General features: G+C 40.4%; 1 protein-coding gene across 8 annotated transcripts in view; it reads left to right on the forward strand.

Annotated features, from left to right (window-relative positions):
- CTNND2 (catenin delta 2) overlaps nt 1-22931 on the forward strand; it is a 1073049-nt gene that overhangs the window by 1027407 nt on the left and 22711 nt on the right. For all 8 annotated transcript variants that reach the window (XM_006120137.4, XM_006120139.4, XM_075921468.1 and 5 more), the window contains one exon: nt 21157-21283. In XM_006120137.4, coding sequence (XP_006120199.1) covers nt 21157-21283 — 127 coding nt within the window. The remainder of the gene's footprint in view (nt 1-21156; nt 21284-22931) is intronic.

The raw sequence follows: 22931 nt of genomic DNA on the forward strand, positions 1-22931 counted from the left end.
TCAAGCACTTACACATTTGATTGTTAGTCTCACAGGACATAGCAGCTATGCTATTTTCTCATCTTACCTGTCATTAAAATTAAAATTACTGCCAGTCCTTTTTAATCCCTTTTACTAATAATATTAGAAAGAGAAGGGACTGCCGTTATTTTATTATCACTTTTTTGGCATTTAACATGGCTTTAAGTAACTATTACCAGTATGGAACAATCTACTAAATATGTTCAATTCCTACTATGTAAATAAATAGTTATCATGATGGGCTAAAGCCCAACACTGGATGAATTACAAAAGGTACTTAACTAATATTGGCCCAATACACCACTGACTGGTACTTAGCTTATTATTTACATCTCTTCAGAGGATATAAAGTTCTGCCAAATCAAAATGATAGCACTGAAAACACATGATGGAATGGGAGAAACTGACCCTGTGTTTCCATGTAGATTTGCTGGAGATATCTTCCTGAAATTCTAAGACCAGGTCTATACTGAGGGGGGAAAGTTGGCTTAAAGTATGCAACTCCAGCAACATAAATAACATAGCTAGAATTAATGTACCTTAAGCCAAGCTTGATGCTGTCTCCATAGCAGGAAGTCGATGGGAGAAATGTTCCCGTCCACTTCCCTTACTCTTCATGAGAGCTAGGGATACCAGTGCCAATGAGAGGAGTGCCCTCAGCATTCGATTTAGTGTGTCGTTACTAGACTCGCTAAATCGAACCCCAGAAGATTGATCGTCAGAGTGTTGATCCTCCAGTAAGTGGAGACGTGGCCTAAGTAGCCCTGAAAGAACATAAGAACAGCTATACAGGGTCAGACCAAAGGTCCATCTAGCCCAGTATCTTGTCTTCCAAAAGTGGCAAATGCCAGATGCCCCGAGGGAGTGAAAAGAACAGGCAATCGTCAAGCAATTCCTCCCCTGTCACCCATTTTCTGCCGCTGACAAACAGAGGCTAGGGACACTATTTCCACTCATCATGGCTAAACTATATGGGTATGTCTAGACTACATACCTCTGCTGACAGAGGCAAGTAAAATAGGCTACCGACATAGTCAATAAAGCTGGGATTTAAATATCCCCGGCTTCATTAAAATAAAAATGGTCGCCATGCTGTGCCGGCTCAGCTGATCGTCGGCACAGCACATGAGTCAAGATGCGGATCGGTTGACAAGGGAAGCCTTTGTTGACCACTCCTTTATGCCCTGTTGGCAGAGGCATGTAGTCTAGACATACCCTATGTGATAACATTTCAGTTTTATTTGTATCATCTTGCATGTGATGTCTTTTAATTCTTTTAATACCGTTTGTCTGAGAGTCCATTAAATGTCATCTACCATTATTTTAGTCAATCTTAATGGTTTTCAAAATGTGTATGTTCCATTTGAAAGCAATTTGAGTCTTTTCGGCTGTCTTCTAAATATTTTGTAATGTTCTAAAAACAATTCTGTGTTGAAATCAAGAGTCAGTCCTAGATTATGGTCTAAATTACATTGATGTAACCCTAAAGTAATTTCAGTGATGTTATACAGGTGTAGTCAGGTCAGAATCTGAACCTTAGGCTATGTCTAGACTGCAAGCCTCTTTCGAAAAAGAGCGTCTAGATGCAGTCTGGATGCTCTCTTTCGAAAAAACCCTGTTTGCATTCAAGAACGCCTTTTTTCGAAAGAGCACTTTATCAAGATTTAATTTTGAAAGAACGCGGCTGCAGTCTAGACGCAGGTGAAGTTTTTTCGAAAAAACCCCCGAGTCTGGACACAGCTCTAGTGTGTATCTACACTGCACCATAGGTCGAAATAAGATATGCAATTTGAGCTGTGCACATTGATTGCATTTTTATTTTGATGTTATTTCAAAATAGCTTATTTCAAAATTTGGCACTTTCTACACAGCACTTATTTAAAAATAAATCACTATTCAGAAATGTCTCTTACTCCTCATAGAATGAGGTTTACAGGAGGTTTACAGGGACCTCAGAATAGTGAACCCATTATATTTTGAAATAATAGGTGTGCTCAAAAGATGCAGAATATCCTGAAATAGCGCTGCAGTATAGACTTAGCCTTTGTGTAATAATGTGGTTTTATTCTTAGCCATAAAATACAGTTGTGATGGTTGTGTGAGACTATATGTAATTTAAATTTACATTTCTATTCAGATAATAATTTTCAGCCTTATCTGTGTTTGTTTTTATTGATATGCAAACCTCCGGAGGTCTGACTTTGAGTTTCATTAAACATCCAGAACAGTAGCTATGACCATTACTTTTAGCACCAGTGGCTTAGAGGTACTATAGTACATTCCTTTAATATTCAGTAAAGTATTTATAAGAGATGTAGAGGAAAGAATTTGTAGAAGATAAGTAAGTTCCCATCTAAAAAACTGCTAAACTCAAAAGATAAAAGTGGAGTGAATAACAAACCACATTTCATGAGTACTTTTCCATTAAATTCTCTGTACAGATCTCTAGTACGGGTATTTAATTTATGTGTTTTTGTCACTGAAGTCATATGATTCAACAGTATCTGTAGAAGCAAGCTCTATCTTCTGTGTGCATCGTTGGGGGCTTACTTTTGAAATCTGGGTCTCTTATTTAGTTGCTAAGCATAGAAGTATGAGTCTAACATTTAAAAACTTATAACATTTTAAAACGTTTTTATCTTTACACTCTCTCTGAAGAATGCAAAGTTAAAATAGCCCCTCTAGTCAGTATCTTTGACTGACAGCCTTTCTTTTGAAGTAAGTCATTTAGCTGTATGTTCAGAAGCTCACTCAGGACTAAAGATGCGGACAGGCGTCTAGAATTCGAAGGACTTTCTGTGTATATGTAGGGTCATGACTGTAGTACTTTTTTATTCAGATAGACAGCACCTCGTAGTAAGATAAAGTTTTAACCATGAACCATTGTGTGTGCAACTTCAAAAATTAAATGCAGATGTCTTTTTGGTATTCCTCTTTTTTTTTTTACTCATTTTAAATTTTATTTGAGTTCAGAAGGTATCTCAAACAAACAAACTTCAGAAAAATCTAGATGATCCAGAAAAGCACCCAGAAGTCTGTTTACCTGTGTTAAAGTGCTACTGGATAAACACAGATAGACACATGACTATTTTACAGTAATAATTAAAACTACCAAACCCTGGGAGTGCTGTCAACTAAATGAAAAAAACCTAATAAAAACTCTTAATGCAACTTATTTCAAGATGAAAAATGGTCAGATGTTATTTAAGGGTGGGCACTTCTTTGTGTTGGTTGTTATTTTATTCAAATCAGTTCATAAATCTCTAATAATAATAATCTGTTAAAGGTATGTGATTTTTAATATGCAGAACTACAGCTCCATCTTAATTACAATGAGGTCTTGATGCTTGCATCCTATAAAATAGGCAAAGGGGAAATCATATCTGTGACAACGAGATTGTTGGGGTTTCCAATAAGGGAGTAGGATCAATTAGGATTAAATTAGAAACTCATGACTTTACAGCAATTTTGAATGGTTTTCTGTGGTTCCCATTGATAGCTTTGAAATTAAATGAAAGCAACAGGACTTTTTTCTCTGATGAAATATTGAAATGACATAGAGAAGATGGATATATTATATTATAGCTATCATTTTGGCCCTAAAATCTTGTTCTGTTTCTAGAAGAAAATGAAAAAGTATTGCTGTACTGTTGTGGTATATTATTTTGGGTTTCTTTTATTGATGTTTCTGTACAATGTGCAGAAAGATCTAGTTCATCTCTGCCCTTTAGGGAAATAAGAAATGCTTGTTTAATGTGACTAGAAAATACAAACTCAACCCAAGCAGTCTGATTGACTAAATGTTAAACTTCTATATTGATAACCCAGTTTCAACTCTTTGATGTCTAACATAATCTAATAAATCTAATAACATAATCTAATAACCATTGATGGAGAATTTGTTGTGGAAGTACTTTTCATTAGTTACCTTGTTCGCCATACTGAAATTGAGATTTAGGGACCAGTATCAGAATATGTATGTTATTTAAAGATGGCTACCATTGGAGGAGACTGGGAAAGAGAACTAGCAGCTGCACTCAGTTCTCTGTTTTTCTTAATTCATCTATCAGATGGTTCACATTCAGATCAAGGTACTTTGCCAGTCTGAATGTGTAAAATGAGTGAAAACATTCAGCTTTTGCTTACTCTGTGTATTTCTAATTTACCCTGCTAAAAATGAGAAAAAAAATGCTGTACTCAATTCTCTATATTGTAAGTACATTTCAGTTCTCTTGTTGATAAACAAGGTGTTTCTAAAGAAAGTAGTTGTACCTCCGTAAACAAGCTATGAATATTTGTATAGGAGTCTTTGTAAGGTTGAGTTTGCAGGCTGGAAGTTTTGTTAGATGACTTGGAAACTCCCAAAGATATTTTTTAACACAAACTACATATTGTTCCTCATTTAGAAAGATCTCTGACAATGTCCAGGTGTGTGCTTAACTAAATTTGTGTGTGTTTATGAGCACAAGCAGTCCTTCAGCTTTTTAAGTGGAAAGAGTTTATATTCTTGCCAAAATGTATTGGAACCAAAACCTAGTGTCGGTTGGGCATATATACTAATTGGTAAGAAGGCCTGTTTGAATCGTAGGATTCTGTGGTGCCTCTACATATAAGTGAACTTATCATTATATTTTTCAATTAGAACACTACTCTCCAAGTAGCACAAAGCCTAAATGGTTCTTGGTCACAGTCACTGTAACCATTTCTGCTATGTTCCTCACCATTTGGGGTATAGATGAAAACAGAAGATTGGGGTTGGGTTGTTTTTTTTTCAGTTCCTTAATTGAGCAATATTTGTCATGTTGATTTTATCACATTTTTATGTCCAGACATAGAGTAGAATACCATTTTGTTGGTGTAACAAGTAAAATGAGAGAGGAGTTCTCTGTGTTCTAATCTGTACAAGTACTTTAGGGGTGAGTTAATCTACTGACCTGGAGTTCAGAAAAGAACAACACATGTCCCACACCTAACTTCTGTAGCCAAAAATTAAGGATTTAATTTCCCACTTTGATTATTGCATAGCAATATTAAAAGATGTCTAAGTTTTGCATCTGAAATGAAAATGTCACTGAAACCAAATAATTTGTAAGATAAAGCTTTTTTGCCCATTGTTTGCATTAGATATTAGCCAAAATAATCTCTGCTTATTAAATATTTAATTTCTAGGGAACACGTCCTATGCAGGAAAAAACACAGAAGGCAAAGACTGTCATGCCTTTTAGAACAGTAGATTATAGCAGTTGTTCCTTTATGAGAGGTATACGGAATGGTACTACTTTGAAAAATGCACTTATTTTTTATTGCAATGTTTTGAAAGGCTTATTATTTAGCTGCATATAACAGCAGCAAAATGAATAATGAACCCTATTATGTCTGACACCTTGTCCTTCATGCTATGTCTCACACATTGTTGCCTTTCCTACAGCTGTTTTACTCATTAGATTAGGTTTTGTCATCATCACACCTGCACAACAGGAAATCAATAATTAATTTTGGATAGGTAAAGTGATGCCTGACTGATTTCCTGAAGCCTTTCTCTGCCACAGTATATAAGATGGTTGAGCATAGTGATCTAGCAGTTTTTCACTTAGATGGATCCTCAGAGCTATTGATGTAGCAGAGACTCTGTATCTTTCACAACCAGCCTCAGGGGCTCAGACTGAAAATAATGCCCACAGTAGTTACTTCTGTTTCATATGACTGACAACACAAGTAAAAAAGTGTTTGAAAGAAAGAGAACTGGCCAAGATCATTTGAGGCACTTTGAAAGAAAAAAACCTTGGGCAGCTATCTCATCAGGGCTTAGAATCTGAGGCTTTGCAATAATAATATAAAAAACAAGAACAAATGTGCTAATAACTCTTTAGGTATGGCATGTTGACATTCAGAGAACTAATGGACCTTACTTTCAGAGTATTGAAGATAGAGGCTGGGAACATTAAATCCCATGTAGAAATGTAAGAAATACACTAGTGATTTTGAAGATGTCACTTTACAAGAGTAATAGAATGTCTAGTGCTTATTAATACTTATTCAGTGCCAGTTTTGCTATAGTAAATGATGGTATAACCTAGGAATTTTTTTCTCCCTTCCTTCCTTAATATAAATTCCTATTACCAGATTCTGAAATGTGATGTGTAGAAATCACAAATTTATAAATGTTATTTATTTATTTAACTTCACACTGGGAAATTTTTGCTGAATAACAACCATAGGATTGTATATTGTCAGAGTATAGAATGAAAATATTTTGTACACATTTTATACATTCGTTTTCAGGCATGTTTGAGTTAGATTGTACCTGTAAAGCATAGCCCTCAAGGTTAGAGAGATGGCACCATTGCAGAGGGAACCCCCGAGCAGAATTCTGTCTAACTTAGAGAGAACTCCTTATGGGGCTTTAGACTAATGCAGATGACATCAGCAGCTCAGCCAAGCATTTGCAGAATGCACATCTCCCTCTCCATGACTTTCCAAGCTATGCTGATTGGTACGTAGTAAGGGATTAAGAAGGCACACCACCCTCCTCCCAGCCCTTTGGGTAGGCATGCTGGAGGCAGTGTCTATGCATCCCAGTTACAAGTGCGTGGAAAGTTTTTGTGCCTCTCTCCCACCCTGGCACATGTGCCCAGAGGCAGAAACGGTGTGGCCTATAACATTTTTGTTGTAAGTCACTGGAAATAATTTTTTTTTTCTTCATCACTGTAACCATGCTGTCATAAGTACAATTTTAGCAATTCTTTCAATTGATGAACAACTCTCAAGATACTGTCTTTCTGAAACCTCAGCTTCTTGAGTGATACATTAGGTGGGAATCTCAGAATTCATTGTTTTAAAAGTATGATTCCAGCCATTATGATTGAAAAGAAAAGCTTAAATCCTAAAGTCTCAGAAACAAGAAGGCAAAGAAAAATAATCACAAATGTATTAATTTTTAAATCTCCTTATTTTGGAGGACTGCTGTGATGTTTGGACAGTTAGGATTGGCTGCGCTGGAGATATTTCCTCATTAGAGATACTCTAGTTTTATATTGGCATAACAGAATGCAAGTGCCTACATTGGGAGCATTCCAAAGCTTTCTTAACGCTTCCTACGGCTCTTTTCAATAACATATCTTCAGATCTCATTTTGGTATTAAATGACAAACTCCTGCAAATAAAAATCCTCTATATATCTTTTATAATTATCTCTTATTCAACCCGGAGCATTTGAAAATACAGTCATTTATCTTTTAATCATTAATGTAGGTTTCTTCAGAATAAGTCATATAACACTTCAATATAAAGGGTTTAAGGATGGTCTTCTAATGCTGTGTGTTTCTGCAGACATAATATGAACAGATCAATCAACAGATCCATCCTTCCTGGATCTTAGATCTTTGTCTTCTAAATGTAAGATGTTTAAGAATGGCTTTATTTTTTTAATATGGCCAGGTTATCCAAAATGGTTAAGTTTTTTTTAATAAGAGATGTTTTAGAAATCACTGAATTTCAGAAGTTAATAATTACTCATTCATTTAATTAATTGATTTCTCAAAGCAAAAATCCCAAACCTTCAATCCAGAATAACTGTAAATACGAAAGTAGGGCTTATTCGTTTTTGCTTTAGCTATCTATATTGCAAAACATTTTCATTTTAAAATTGGTATATTCTGTAACTAAGGTATGCAGGAAATCACAATTTCAGTCTACATACTGCATCATGCTGAGGACATTATCTTTATGCAAACCACATTCTCCACAATATTTGTAAACCTACATGTGGCAGGTTTTGAAACATACGTATTTTTCTGCTTTATGCTTATAACAGATAGAGTGGGGAGACACTTTTCTACAATTCCACTAAACCACAGTTTAATAGGAAGTTTGCTCTTGTCATCTTCTCTCTCATTCATAAGTGCATAACATCTGTGTGTCCGCTATCCCAAGTTATATATGGAAAAGTCATAAGAAAAGTATTTCAGTGTATTTTTTTTTATTTCCGTGAATACAATTTGGCAGCTGGAAACAAGGATGAGAATCATACTGAGCGCTGTACTATCAGTAAGGGTGTGTCCACACAGCATGCTAAACTCAAAATAAGATAAGCAATTTGCTCTACACAAATTGAGTGTCTTATTTCGATTATATTTTAAAATAGTTTATTTTGAAATTTGGTACTTCTACACAGCACCAAATGTCGAAATAACACACTATTTTGAGACATCCCTTAATCCTCGCAAAAACGAGGGTTACAGGGATGCCAAAATAGCGTGCCCGTTATTTTGAAAAATATTTTGAAATAACATGCGGCTTGTTAAGACACAGGGTAGCTATTTTGGGATACCTTCAGTATCCCGAAATAGCCACATAGTGTAGACATAGTGTTGAGAACCCATTGAGGAATGCATTTATTTTTTTAAAATTTTACTTTTATTTAAAAAAATCCTAAGTAGTAAGAATAATTGTGGTCGGTGCTAAATATTTATGGACTATTTTATTTCTATGATCCCAGTCAGAAACTCTGCTAGATGCATGTGCACATTGCTGACCAGTTTTGTTGGTACTCTATTTCACCATCATGTTGAATGCTTAATTTTCATATGTGAATATATATAGATAATCTGATTCAGTTCTAATATCTGTTGAGTCTTATTAGTGTCAGGATGTCAAAGTGCAATGGAAATGGTACCCAAAATTCTATCAGTCTGATGAGACTTGACTTCATTCACATCAGCTTTATCCTTTAATTCAGACAGTGTCACACCAATGCACACGAATCAGGAATGTTCCACTTAGCCTGACAGCAAAGCTTCAGCATGAAAAAGATGCAACACCAACAGCTGAAAGTAATTTCTTGCTGAGTCCCTAAGTAAGCCCTGTCAACATAATGTACTTGCTAGTACCTTTCCTTGTTACGATATCATATAACCCAAAGCTTTCTATTTCTTCATATAACCCAAAGCTTTCTATTTCTTTTCCTCAATGGGAAAGAAATGCTCCTTTCCCTCAATGGGAAAGAAATGCTGCTGTTCACAGGCTGGCACTGGGCGGTGTGTGCGAGGCTGAGGGGGACTGTTGGAGCTATCTCAGGGCCTGTCCCATCAAGGTGCCTCAAGGTTGGGTTCTGCTTGTGGTCAGCTCCCAGGCTCGGGATCCCGCTGCAGGAACAGCAGGAAGCCATGCCTAAGACAGGGAGCCTGAGAGCAGCAAGGGATGCAAAAAAAAAGAAAGTACCACATACCCCGCCCCTCCCCCTGGCCAGACACTGACCCCCAGCCTGTTCCTGCACTCTACTTCCCACCCTGTATCTGCACCCCCCATCCCTATCCCACTCACTGGCAGCTCTGTCCCACACACTGGACCTCTCATTTTGCCCCACCCCAGAGCATAGGGGGCCCCACAGAATCCACTAACCCTGGAACCCTACAAGAATTAACCTGGCCTGAGGCCATGAACCTCAGTCCTCCCTACCCTGCTCCCCCCATGGGGCTAGAGCACCAGTGGAGTGAGGTACTTCAGTTGGGTGCCACATCAGTGAGGGTTGGAGGCTTTTGGAGGGACTGGGGTTTTTTTGGTTTTGGGGTTTTTTTTGCTTCTTACTTGTGTAATCCCCAACTCATTTTTCTGAGGAACAGTGGCCCCTGACTCCAAAAAGTTTCCCCACCCCTGCCATAAATAAAAACAATGTTGAAACCTTTTGTGTTGGACATAAAATTTCACTTAGTTTACCAAAGTTCATTTTAAATAATCACAAGAAAGTAAAAGTGCCCAACCCCCATCTGCTGCAGCTTCCCATCTCCAGCCCTGATCCTAGGAGAGGCCCCACGGTCTGGCCACCATCTGGCCACAAGAAGTGCTGACAGCAACAGCCCCCCTCTTGCTGCAGCATGGGTAGGAGGGGAGGCTGTAGTGATCCTTGATCCAGCCTCTCATCCAGGCCCTCCTCCCCATATTTCCTCTCATTCCTCTCATTCCATCCCCTGCAGGCACCCCTACGCCACCCTCTGCCCCCCTCCCCATATTTTACTTCCCACCCCCAGCACCCTGCCCTGCCTCCTGCACCTCCCACATACCCCAGCCCCCTGCCCTGAGCCCCTCATACATCCCAACCCTGACTCCTGCATCCCCACATCTACAAACTGCACCCCCAGCAGCAGAAGTCCCATTAAATAATGCCTGTGAGTAAAATGTTTCATGTATGCTATTAATTATCATGTCAATTATCATTAATATTAAGTTGTATATTTTCTGACATGCATATGGGTATTCTTATATACTGGCTCTTTGTTGACCACTTGTTCTGAATTTTGATGCAGTTTGGCTCTTTGGTTTGAAATGGTTGCCAACCCCTGATCTATTAGGTATAGACTCAGAGGTCAAGAGATCTAGGGTCTGTTGTTGCTAAATGTTGCTAGGGTTGCATTGTTACTAAGGCTCCTAGACCCACTGTTCTTGGAGTGGTGATGGTCGCTGCACTAGTAGAGAGTGTAGTGTGTCCATTCAGCAGACCTCACTGTTACTCATCATATAGAAAGATCATAGACTCTGGTCTGTAATGAAAGAGCTCAGCCCAGTTTATTGTTGCCAAGCATGGTACTTTTGTCCCATAGGAGCTACAGGTTGTCAAGGTTGATTCCCCATTCTGGCACAATGAATGCAGAAGTGGGGGCCTGCAAAAGTACCCCGAAACCTTATCTTTCCAGGCTTTGGTATAAAACTTCCTCCCAAAATCTTAAAAACCTGGATTTTGGGGATAAATATCTGCTGCCACCACTCAGGTAATGGTAAGAAAACCAGGGAAGAGATCAGCCCTAAAGTAAAACCAGGGCACAAAAATTAACCAATACCAGGTTAATGAAAAAAAAAAAGAAAGAAGTCACCAATTAATATACTCATGGGGGACTCCCATGGGCCAAAAACTTAGTTTCAAAGGAGAGGAAAACCCATTTCTAAATGCACAGACATCAGATTCCCATTCCCAAACCATAAAACAATAAAACTTAACTGATTTATCTAAACTTTGCCCTTCTTTCAGACGGTGAAGAGTCTTTTCTTGGAGAGGGACATTTTGTCTGTCCCCCTCAGTATCTGGAGAGTTAATTGCCCAGAGACAAAGGAGGGAAAAACCAAAAATTCCTTTGTCCCAGTTTGAAATCCCTATCTGCATTTCTATTGGCTGACTGCTGCCTGGCTAGGTACAGTTAACCCCTTAGTCCCCAGGCTGCTGGCTAACCTTCATGGTTATGATACAGGTACACTAACACATGTATGCCCACGACAAGGCACCTGCTCGATCAATATAACATAATATAACATGATACTATCCACCAGTCCAGTACAACGATGCTTCTCCGATGACTCCTTTTATACATTGGTTCAAGCCTGTTACATTTTACCTTCCATGTGGTTAGTTACCATCCTTATACCTTGTACCTGCTAGTTCAAACAAAACTACTTCATCCATTCTCCTCTCATTCCATCCTTATCTTAGAAGGAGTTGGTGTGTTCTTGTACCCTCTCTTGGAGAATTTCTTCACATAGTTATGTGAGAGGTCTAGGCAGCCTTCCCTGTAAGTTGTACACTTGTGCAGCCACTCAGGAGAGATTCCAGTGCCATTCAGCTGATTAGCAAACCGCCCATGTCTAGGTTTTGTGTTTCGTATTTGTGGTGCATATTCACACGTGCCTCGGTGCACATAACAAATGTAGTCCACACATAGATGGTAAAAATCCGCACATGATGGCAAGATGAGGCCTATTCTGATTGACAGCCTTTGGTCCATACTGTTGGTTATGCCTAGGGCCTCAACAAGGCCTGCAGGTTCTGGTCAGCTCCACCACTGGTCAAGCTTTTTGACCTTGAGCAAATCATTTTCTCTCTCTCCCTTCTTGTCTGTTTGGATAGTAAGCACCTCATGGCAGAAAGAGACTAACTTTCACTATGTTTGTACAGTTCATACTACAATCAGGATCCAGTCAGGTGTGGGGGAGAGGGGCTGAAGTAGCAGGGTTTATATATCATCTCCCTGGTATGTGGGAACCAGTGGCTTACCTCATATCCCCAATAGTCTGCCCATCAGGTTAGCAGATGTCTGGCCATGACTTTTGATTGGCTGAGGAAAAGGAGATGCTTACAGGAACCATTATCCTTTTTTATCCTGCCAGCCCAAACGAAGTTTCTCTGCGATGAGGTAATTGGGGTTGGATTTGTTTGGAACAGAATTTCTCTTCCATCCTCTGTTTAAAAAACAAAACAAAAGGAAATTGTTAAAAGATCAAGACATATCTTTGAAAGATAACATGAGCTAAAGAAGTTGCAACAGGTGTTTGATCTAGACTTTTAATGTTACTTGTAGTACATGAATCCACCTAATTAATACCCGACAAAATAATCACCTGCTGTGGCTGAAGGAGAATGAATGAATCTCATAATAACTCAGAGCTGGCTCAAGTATGAAGTATATGAAAAATGATTTGTCCTTCTAAACTCTTGTTTTCTTTTGTTCCAGAACAGTTATGCATAGCTCTCCACATAAAAGTTACTCACAGCCAGATTCCTGACAACACATAGCTAAATATATGCCAGTGTTGATCTAGCTGCAATAAATACATGTCTTCTCCTAGTGCCTTCATATTACTTAGGAAAAATTTATAGTCATTAGAGGCATATTGAAAATATAGTGCAAAATGTGGAACCTCTGAACAGCTGCTTAGAGCTGATATGACATTACCCTGCTTTGGTTATTTGTGCTTTCTTTAGCTCCATAGTTGTTTCCTATTAACTAACTGCTGGCAGTTAACAATGGCATCCCTTCTGTAACAGAATTACATTTGTTTTCTTTCCCGTGTGTTAAATCTTTTTGTCCTTTTTTTCCCCTCTGGTAGATCATGCTGAAGGTAGATGGGTTTCTGAAATGCACTTACACACAGACTTTGCTTTTGGAAATGGCACTTGTTCTCTTTAGGAGACTATTATATCCCATATCTAAAGTATCCAAATCAATTTAATTATAGGCACCAAAGCTAAAATCAACCAATGACAGCAACAAGCATGTCAGGTGGTATTTATTTCTTATTAAATTGAAAATATTCCCTTTTGACTCTTAAAAATTAGTTTAAATATTTAACCCTAATAGCTTTTTGGAATTGTTGATGCTTTAATAAATTTGTTAGAAACAGTAAAAGTATTCTTTTTTGGCAGTCTGTCAGACACACATAAAAATCTGTCAGAAAGCACTATGGGAACATTATCATCCAGTGACAGTAGTATCTGCCATGATCTGGCTAATCAAAAGCAATCCGAGCTCATAATGTCATTTATAAGGAGATCGATGGTTGGCGTAACTTTGTTTCATTGAACAAAAACTGAAACACTCCAGTAAAACTAAGTGTGATGGTAGCATAGTTTTGAATAAAGGAGTCAAAGTGTTTGCGTGGAAGAGAGGAGACCTGTATGAAGTCTCTTTTACTAATTTTTTGTTCCGCTACAGAAATAGCAAAACTTCTATTTTAATTTTCAGCTGCACTAAAGAAGGAGCAAATTTATTAACAAGGGCTCTTAACGTGTGGAGATATGAGTCAATAGGATAGAGTCTAGGAACAGAACCTCATCTGGTGTAAATACTCATAACTCCACTGAAATCATTCAGTAGAGTTATGCCAGTTTACACTGGCCCATACTCAGTTAATTCTTTGCACATACTTTTAGTGTCTTTATAGTTGAAGAGTTTAATGTGCTTTATAGATGCACATGAATTATGATTTACAACACCCTGTGTAACAGCCAGTGTTACAGTGCCTCATTCTGTTCTCATTTTACCTCACTGTAAATCAACAGTAGCTCCACTGAGGAATGGATTTTCACTATGTAATACCAATTTAAGTGGCAGGAGAATCGAGCCCAGTATCTGTAATTTAAAAGTATACAGAAGGAAAGTGACTTGTCCAAGGTTGCACAGAGAGGCCATGGCAGAACCTAGAATGGGATCTCTTGACTCCCATTTATTTGTGTTAGCCCATGACCAGTCTTCCTTTCGCAATCACATCAGTGTCCCCAGAATTTTTTCATTGTGTGTATTTGCACGTTTATGTTAATCAAAGAAGAATTAAAAACATTCAAGGTCTTGTGACCCTGGAGGTTAAAAGTTCCACTATCAATGGAAATTGCACTTTGAGTCTCAGATTCTGCATCAATTGAAGGATCTCTGAAGCACTTGCAGCTGGAGCTACTCTCAGCAAAGAGAAAAACTGGCATTTGGGGAGAGAGTGGTGGAATAAATCTTGCACATACAAGCATTATATCTACTGGCAGTCCAACTATAACTAGATGTATGTAACCCTTCACTGCTGAAAACTACTGCACTGTCTGTGTTGGAGAAACTTTTGGTGTTCTCTGAAGTGCCATCAGGAATTTCACCAAACTAGTATCAGGTGCCATTGAGTGTGGTACTTTACAGGAAGGAAGGGTAACATTCACTGCCATTAGAATGCTAAAAGTATTCAGTTAAGGGATGCAACAGGCAAGCAGAAAGCTGCCATTTTCCCCTGCTCAGCTGGAAGCAACTTGAACCCCAACTGTGGATACTTCATAGAGATGCCAAGACACATGCTGAGCATAAAACAAAACTTGCCATTTTCAGCCTGCATGGAACATTTAAACTACTAAAAGCTTTCAGTGTCATTAATTGATTTTAAATGGGATGGAATGGGTTTTTTAAAATGTTTGAAGAAAAATGATCATCTTCATTTTTTTTTAAAAAAGCATTGTCTCCGTTTTATAATACAAATATGCACTTCTCTGTCTATAGTGGTAGAGAAGCATTTTGCTTCTCTGTCTATGTGTGTGAATATGTGTATGAGAAAGGAGGAGGTTAAAAGCAATTGTCATGTAGAATTTCCCTTTGCTAAAAACACAACAAAAATACCCACTGGCCCACTACTGGTATTTGAAAGTTCATTTCCACAAGGATTAGAGCTGTACTTACTAGTCATATCCCAGCAAGTTTGTAACCCGCATGGTTTTAGCACATTTCAATATCCAATGTGGACAGGGATTTAAAAAAACCCACCACCCACCCTAGTAAAATCTTGGCGGGGGAGGGAAGGTCTTGCAATAAAACCTGTGTTATGAAGCACCCACCTTCTGAAGTTCTGGATAGTCTGGTTAAGGATCCTTCCACCGTATTGCTCCTAGAGACAGAGATAAGGAAGATCCCAGTGGGGCTGCATGAACCACCATTTGGGTGCCCACTCTAAAATCTTGCTGAAACTGTAGATGAAAATCTTGTCAGCAAAGCTGAATGCCTGCCTCATCCCTTTGATGGATCTTTTTGCTCTTCACCCGGCAGTAGCCTCAATGTTATCTTGTGCTGGTCATTTCTTTCCTTTGACATCAGTAGAGTCCTGTGCAGATACAAAATTTTGTATCTGCATCCACATCTGTAGCTGCAAAAATGAGCCACGGATATCCACATCCACAGATTCCTGCAGATATAAAGCGGATATCCACGGATTTCCAGGGCTGTAGACATCAGATCTCCCCAGGGGATGGCCTGCTCCCCCTTCTGCCCTAATATGGGCTAGCAGATCTATCACTTTACAATTAGCAACATACAGCGCAGAGTGCATTGTGCCATCCCTGCTGCCATTCCCATGAGAATTGCTAAACTCAAGGGAATAGAAAGGGAAGAGATGATCAGCGCTTCTCACTGGGATGAAAGAGTTCAAAGTAATAAGAGTGGTATTCTCTCAGAACATGAGTTATTTTTTGTAAGTTAATGTTAACTAAGATGTGTACATGATGAAGCTTGATTTATAAAGTTTTCTAAGACTACTGTGTAAGATCCTGAACTGTGAGTGTGAATAAATAATAGGTAAGCTAAAGAGAATTAAACTCTTCATTGTGACAGTTCAAAGACTTTGAATTCTTAGCTCTTGTTTTATGTCTCCATGTGATTTAAGCAGTCTCATCATTTCTTATTTGGTTTAAAGTTAAGAAAAACAGTGGTTGTGCACTTGAAAACAATATTGGTTTTTAACATCCTGGTGGACTCTAGAGCAGGAAGGGTACAGCTTCCAAGTCATCTGCTGGCTGGAAACGACTGACTGGATTTAGAAAATGCTTTCTTATCATTGGCAATAAGGATTATCTGGCATTTCCTAATAATTCTTACTATTCTTTATTGACTGCCTGTTCTCCCCTATATTTTGTATATGACCCCTTGCTGTCTGCTATCAAGAGGCACAATCACTTTCTTATATGGACAAAGGCTCTCTAGCTAGCCACTCCAATGAAAACAATGGCCCTGATTTCAGACACAATGATCCACGGTTTTTCTTTTAAACGTGTGTTGTAACTTCACAGTTGGCAGACACCAGCGTACTATGCAAACAACATAGAGTAAAGAGATCTGCAACCAATGCATTTAACTGTATGTTGATTATGTCTGTTCCCAGTTATCAATATTATAATTTATGGAAATCTTATAAGCAAGCATCTTCTTTGCTTTTTGCTGTTTAAAAAAGAAAAGCAGCACCATTTTTCCTCAGCAGCGTGTTCTGAAATACAGATGGTGGCAATTACTTCTCATATAGCAAAATTAGCCAAATTCAGAGGAAAATTGGAGACTTTTCACAATTATTTATATTTTTAATCAGAGTTATATCAGCCTTGCATAAGAAAATATACCTCCTCAATTGGGACTTGACCCAGCAGTCCTTCAAGTCAATGAGAGTTGGAGCAGGTCTCTGGAAAGCAATTTTTTTCAAGAGCTCATAAAGTGGTATCTTAAGAGTGGGAAGTAGATTTTGTGCCTAAGTTGGTAAACTTAACTTTAAAGTTTTGGCACAAGATTTACAGATGATAAAGGTATTACATCAGTAAATATTTTGTGGCATCTGAAATTCTATTGTAGAGTCCAATATCATATGTTTACACTACAGCACTAATTCGAACTAACTTAATTCGAATTAGTTAATTTGAACTAAGCTAATTCGAACTAGTGCATCAAGACGTAAAAACTAATTTGAATTAGTATTTTGCTAATTCGAACTAGCATGTCCACATTGAGTGGACCCTGAACCGAAGTTAAGGCTGGCCGGAACGAGTGCCGGCAGGGCATCAGGTTAGGACTTAGAGTATGGAGCTGCTGCCTCATGCTATCCAAGGGCTGTGCTTAAAGAGACCCAACCCCCACCCCGGACAGACAGTTCTCAGGGTTCCCCGCTTGCTTGTGTAACTCGATGAGGGACAGCAAAGCAGTCCTGACTTGAAGTGCCCTGAGTGCCCACACTCGGCACAACACAGCACTTGGCCATCAGCCCGTCTGCACTTGCCGCAGGCTGCCATCCGGGAGGGTCAATCGGGGGGCTGTCAGAATCCAGGAGGCCCTGCAGGAGAGCTTCCACCCTGAGGAGCCCACAGAGCCACCCCAGTCCTCCCCATCGGGGGCTCGTGCCCCATTCCTCCCTCACCTCCTTCCACTTATGCCTCCTTAGCCCCCCCTTCCTGATGTAAAAAATAAAGGACACGTGTGTTCAAAAATAGAAACTCTCTTTATTTAATAAAACTGGGGGCGGGGGAGATTAATCTCTGGGGAGACTGGGGAAAGGAGGTGGGAGAGGGGAAGAGAGAGGGTGGGAGAGGGGAGGGGGAAACCTGGGAGGAGGGAGCTGGAAGAGGGAAGCCAGGGGAAGAAGAAGGAGGGGAAGTATCAAACTATGGTAGGCCATATCTTTAGTACTATGTACAGATGTGGTCTCCTTACCTCAAAAAAGATGTTTTGGCCTTGGAAAGGGTTCAGAAAAGGACAACTGAAATGATCAGGGGTTTGGAACAGGTCCCATATGAAGAGGGGCTAAAGAGACTGGGACTTTTCAGCTTAGAAAAGAGGACACTGAGGGGGGATATGATAGTCTATAAAATCATTAGTGGTGTGGAGAGGGTGCATAAAGAAAAGTTCTTCATTAGTTTCCATAATAGAAGGACTAGAGGACACCAAATGAAATGAATGGGTAGCAGGCTTCAAACTAATAACAGAAAGTTGTTCTTCACAAAGCAAATAGTCAACCTGTGGAACTCCTTGCCGCAGGAGGCTGTGAAGGCTAGAACAATAACAGAGTTTAAAGAGAAGTTAGATAAAGTCATGGAGGTTGGGTCCATGGAGTGCTATTAGCCATGGGGTATGAATGGTGTCCCTGGCCTCTGTTTGTGGAAGGCTGGAGATGGATGGCACGAGACAAATGGCTTGGTCATTGTCTTTGGTCCATCCCCTCCAGGGTCCCTAGTGTTGGCCGCTGTCGGCAGACAGGCTACTGGGCTAGATGGACCTTTGGGCTGACCCAGTACGGCTGTTCTTATGGTCTTATGTTCTAAGCTCAGGGTCGGGGGTCTCACTGGACCAACTTGATTTTCATGCAAACCTGCTCCTGGGTTTGCATGTTTGCCTTTGGTGGCCAGGCTGGCAGCTATCCTGCCCTAGACGGCCACTTTCCTGTGCCTAGTGCAGATATTGTGGACTTTGGAGGCCTCCCCCCAAACCTGGATGAGGTCCGCGATCTCCGCACTAGTCATGGAGGTTGGGTCCTTGGAGTGCTATTAGCCATGGGGTAGAAATGGTGTCCCTGGCCTCTGTTTGTGGAAGGCTGGAGATGGATGGCACGAGACAAATGGCTTGGTCATTGTCTTTGGTCCATCCCCTCCAGGGTCCCTAGTGTTGGCCGCTGTCGGCAGACAGGCTACTGGGCTAGATGGACCTTTGGTCTGACCCAGTACGGCCATTCTAAGCTCAGGGCTCAGGGTCGGGGGTCTCAGTGGACCACCTTGATTTTCATGCACACCCGCTCCTGGGTGGCCAGGCTGGTAGCTCTCCTCCCCTAGACGGCCACTTTTCTGTGCCTAGTGTGGAGGTCGTGGATGAGATCCAGGATCTCTGCACTAGACCAGGCAGGCGCCCGCCTCTTGCGGCCCCAGGCAGGCTCCTGGGAGCTGCCAGCCTGGTCCTGGGAAGAAGCGGAGGGCTGGGTGGCAGTGGGTGGCTGGCTCATGCCATGCCAGGTGCAGGGTGTGACGTAGTGGGGGTACTTGCTGGGATGTGGTGACCTCTGCTGTCTGGAGCAAGACCCAGCAGGGAAAACCTCACTAGGCAGAGGTAAGGCCAAACTTGTTGAACCAGTGGCCAGACACCCCCCATGGAGAGGAACAAAGGAAGGTGAATGCGGCCCTGGCTGGGGGGCAGGGCTGGAAGTGGGTTAGTTGGTTGGTGGCTGTCTGTGAGGATGGATGAGACAGCCTAGGGAGAGGAGCTGGAGTTTAGGGGCCCAGTCTCCCCCATCTCAAGGGGGCCTGAGGCATCCTAGCCCAGTTCCTGTAACCAGATTACATCTGTGCTGCGCTGTGCTGGAGGAGCAATAAACCACCCTCAATTCCACTGGCTGGTACAGTCTGTTTGTGCCATTTCGGGGTGCAGGAGACGGGGAACCCCCAACGTGCCGTCACACAGGGTCTGCTGGCTGGGTACTGGCAGGCTTGCACCTGGCACGGGCACCGTAGCCAGACCGTGGCGTTTTAAGGGCTCCGGAGCCAGGAGGGGGGCAGACGAGTTTCCCTGGCTTGGCCCAGAGTGGCCACCAGGCAAGGGTAGATGACCGTTTTGCGGGGCCCCGGGCAGCATAATTCCGCGGGGCCCCCCCTTTGCCACGGCGCATGCGCGGTGATGCCATGCGCATGTGCGGTGGCACCATGGCGCATGCACGGGGCTTTCTGAAGCGCGGGGCCCGGGGCGGCCGCCCCGTTCACCCTGCCCTATATCCGCCTCTGCCACCAGGGCAAGCTGGGAAGGGCTAGCCTCCAACTATTTCGAATTAAGTGGCTACACAGCCCTTAATTCGAACTAGACGTTAGTCCTCGTAGAATGAGGTTTACCTAGTTCGAATTAACTTTGTAGTGTAGACATACCCATAGCTACTAAGAGCCATTTTAGCTCTCATTATGCTTTCATGTTAGTTTAATTGCATAAGAAAAATGTAACTTTTTAGTTTTAATGTTATGTTAGCCTATAAAGCAACTTTAGAGTCTCCAATGTTTGACTCCTGCACAAATAAAATCATTTTCATTCATATGAACCTCAGCAGCAGCTAACTTAGAAATGTTCATATTGTTAGACATTTCAGTTTCAAACACAGAGATCAACTTTTTCTGTGTACCCTGGAAAAAACAGTCCTGCAGGAAATGGGCATCATGTGACAATAAAACACTATATAGAAAATACTCTTGTTTCTCAGTTATGAACAAACAGCTGAACAGTCTGTCTTAACTAGACAAGAGGGTGTGTGAAATATTTATAACAAAATTCAAAAGGCTTGAATGTTCATCATCTAGCCATTTTACATTTTCTTGCAAAATTAAAACATTCCTTTGCAATAAACCTGTTTTGAAGAATAAAATGTTTACACTTTGGAAATAAGCAAAATATCATGATTTTGCATATTTTCACAGCTGGCTTATTTTTGTTCAGGAAAATATGAAAATTAGTAATGTGAAAAAAGGCAGAATGAAATTGCCTACAATTGTATTGAAATTATGTGTCATTTTGCACAGGAATTGAGTGTTTGTGTCTACTATTCTGGGGGTGCATTGGAGGCTGTCTATAAGGTAGGGTAATGTGCACTGTAGAGGATGTGAATTCAAAAAAGTACTAATATATTGTGCTCTGATTGGTCCATGTGGACCCAGGGGTGCATACTTAGCATACCCTAATGTGATTTAGCATAATTCTGTTAGAGAACTTTTAGGGTGCACCAGCAGGGTCTACACAGGCCAATTAATGCACAACACATCAGTGTGCTTTAAAAATCACACCCTCCCCAATACCTTTAGAGACAGTACCCTGTTGTATAGACAAATCTTGAGCACCGTCTTATATTTGGCAGCATTAAGCATACTTGGCATGCTGTAAATAGGCAGAGTAAAGCAACCTAGCCTTGGGGAACAGAGCAACCATTGGGAGCTGATATGTAATTATGGTAACTGAGTATGCATAACAATTAGTGAAAACACTAAATACAAATATTATGTACATAAAACAGACTATTGTACATATCCATGTTTTTTCACTGAAATCTGTCCCAATGTTTGATGTTGTCTTCATGCAGGATGGATGGTCCCAGTATCACTTTGTAGCCTCATCTTCAACAATAGAGAGGGATCGGCAAAGACCATACTCTTCATCACGCACACCCTCCATCTCGCCAGTGCGCATGTCTCCTAATAATCGCTCAGGTAAGACTTCCAGAACTGAAGTAAACAGAGAAGTACTCTAGTAATGTCATCTTTCTATTGTTAAGCACTGTCAGTGACATCTAGATGTATTAATAACCATGTTGGGAGCATATGGGAAACATTTTTTATTCTTATCAAGGTATCTTTGTATATGGGAATATTTTTATTTGTGTGAATGTCTTTTAGAAATTTTAAGCAAACACGTGATTCTGGATACATTTCCATTCACTATTTTCTTTGTCCACTGGCCAGTTAAAATTATCTGATTGGGAAAGTGAACGTTTTAAGGGCCGTTGTGCATTTCCTTTAGCATTAGGGAAATCCCCCTCTCAGATGCTACCAAGTAATTTGCTTTCCTACTCACAGAAACCACTAATTCATTTGCTATGTATGTTTAATAGTCTTAGCCAGATCTTCAGCTAGTGTAAATCATCACAGTTCCACCTCAGCCAATGGGTCTGCACACCAGTGATCATCAGCTGAGTACCTGGTAATGGATGTTTCTGCAGCAGGATTGACTGGAGCATGGTGCTCTGGTGGTGATTGGCTGGGCCTGGGCCCCAAACAATTTCTGCCTTTGCCCTCTCCCTGTCAGCGAGCCTACATGTCCCTACCTTAGTCATCTCTTTTCTAAACTGAACTCATATCCAAGCTGTAGAGAGTTACTAGGATGGCAACAGTAAGATATGTCTGGCTGAACTATTTACACCTTTAGTGCAGAAGCAATTGCTTTGTAATGTTTGTTACTCAGCAGGAGTCTAGTCCTAATCTGCAATGTGCTGAGCTGTTTTGAAAATCTGACCAGAAGTGTCCCCCTAGGGTACTAAGCACTTTCAAAAATCTCCTTTTCTTTCAGGCTCTTAGATGGGTGCCCTTGTAAAAATCTCACCCTGATTATGAGTGTTGAGCACTTGAAAAATTTCGCCCTGAGCTTTTGGTGAACACTTGTCTCAAAATATCTCCCACTTTCCAGTTTGTACAGTTCAAGGAGGGAATCTAACTGTATCTAGTACATAGGACTCTTGAAAATGCAAATGAAGCACGGGTTTACAAATCTTGCACTTCATTTGCATAATCTTGTGAGAGCACTTTTTCAAAAAAGGGTTTTTCAAAAAAGAAACCACGGTCTAGATGGGGTTCTTTTAGAAAAACCACCCTTTTTTGAAAGAACCTGTACACCTCATTTTTTCAGGAGTACGGGTTCTTTTGAAAAAAGGGGGGGGTTCAAAAGAACCCCATCTCGACTGTGGTTTCTTTTTCAAAAAACTCTTTTTCGAAAAAGCGTGCTCACACCATTATGTAAATGAAGCACGAGATTTATAAATCTGTGCTTCATTTGCATTTTCAATCAGGCTCATTTACATTCCTCTTTTGGAAGAGGAATGTAGTTTAGACGTGCCCTAAGTGAGCACAAAGATCCCAGCTAATATCCTCCGATTATATAATACTTCATCACTCATTAGGTTTCTTACTTTAGTTTTCTTTACTTTTAGTGCCCTTGAAACAGTCCAATTTTTTTTCTGTCTAAATCTATAATAATTTTGGATAAACTCTTGGAATGAAAGCCTGGCCATATTAAAGTCAATATGGAGTGTTGTCATTTACTTCAGTGGAGACAAGATTTCTGGTTTTTAATTTTTCCTCACAA

Source organism: Pelodiscus sinensis, chromosome 2 (genome assembly GCF_049634645.1).
Source record: "Pelodiscus sinensis isolate JC-2024 chromosome 2, ASM4963464v1, whole genome shotgun sequence".
In the NCBI taxonomy this organism is placed as follows: Eukaryota; Metazoa; Chordata; order Testudines; family Trionychidae; genus Pelodiscus; species Pelodiscus sinensis.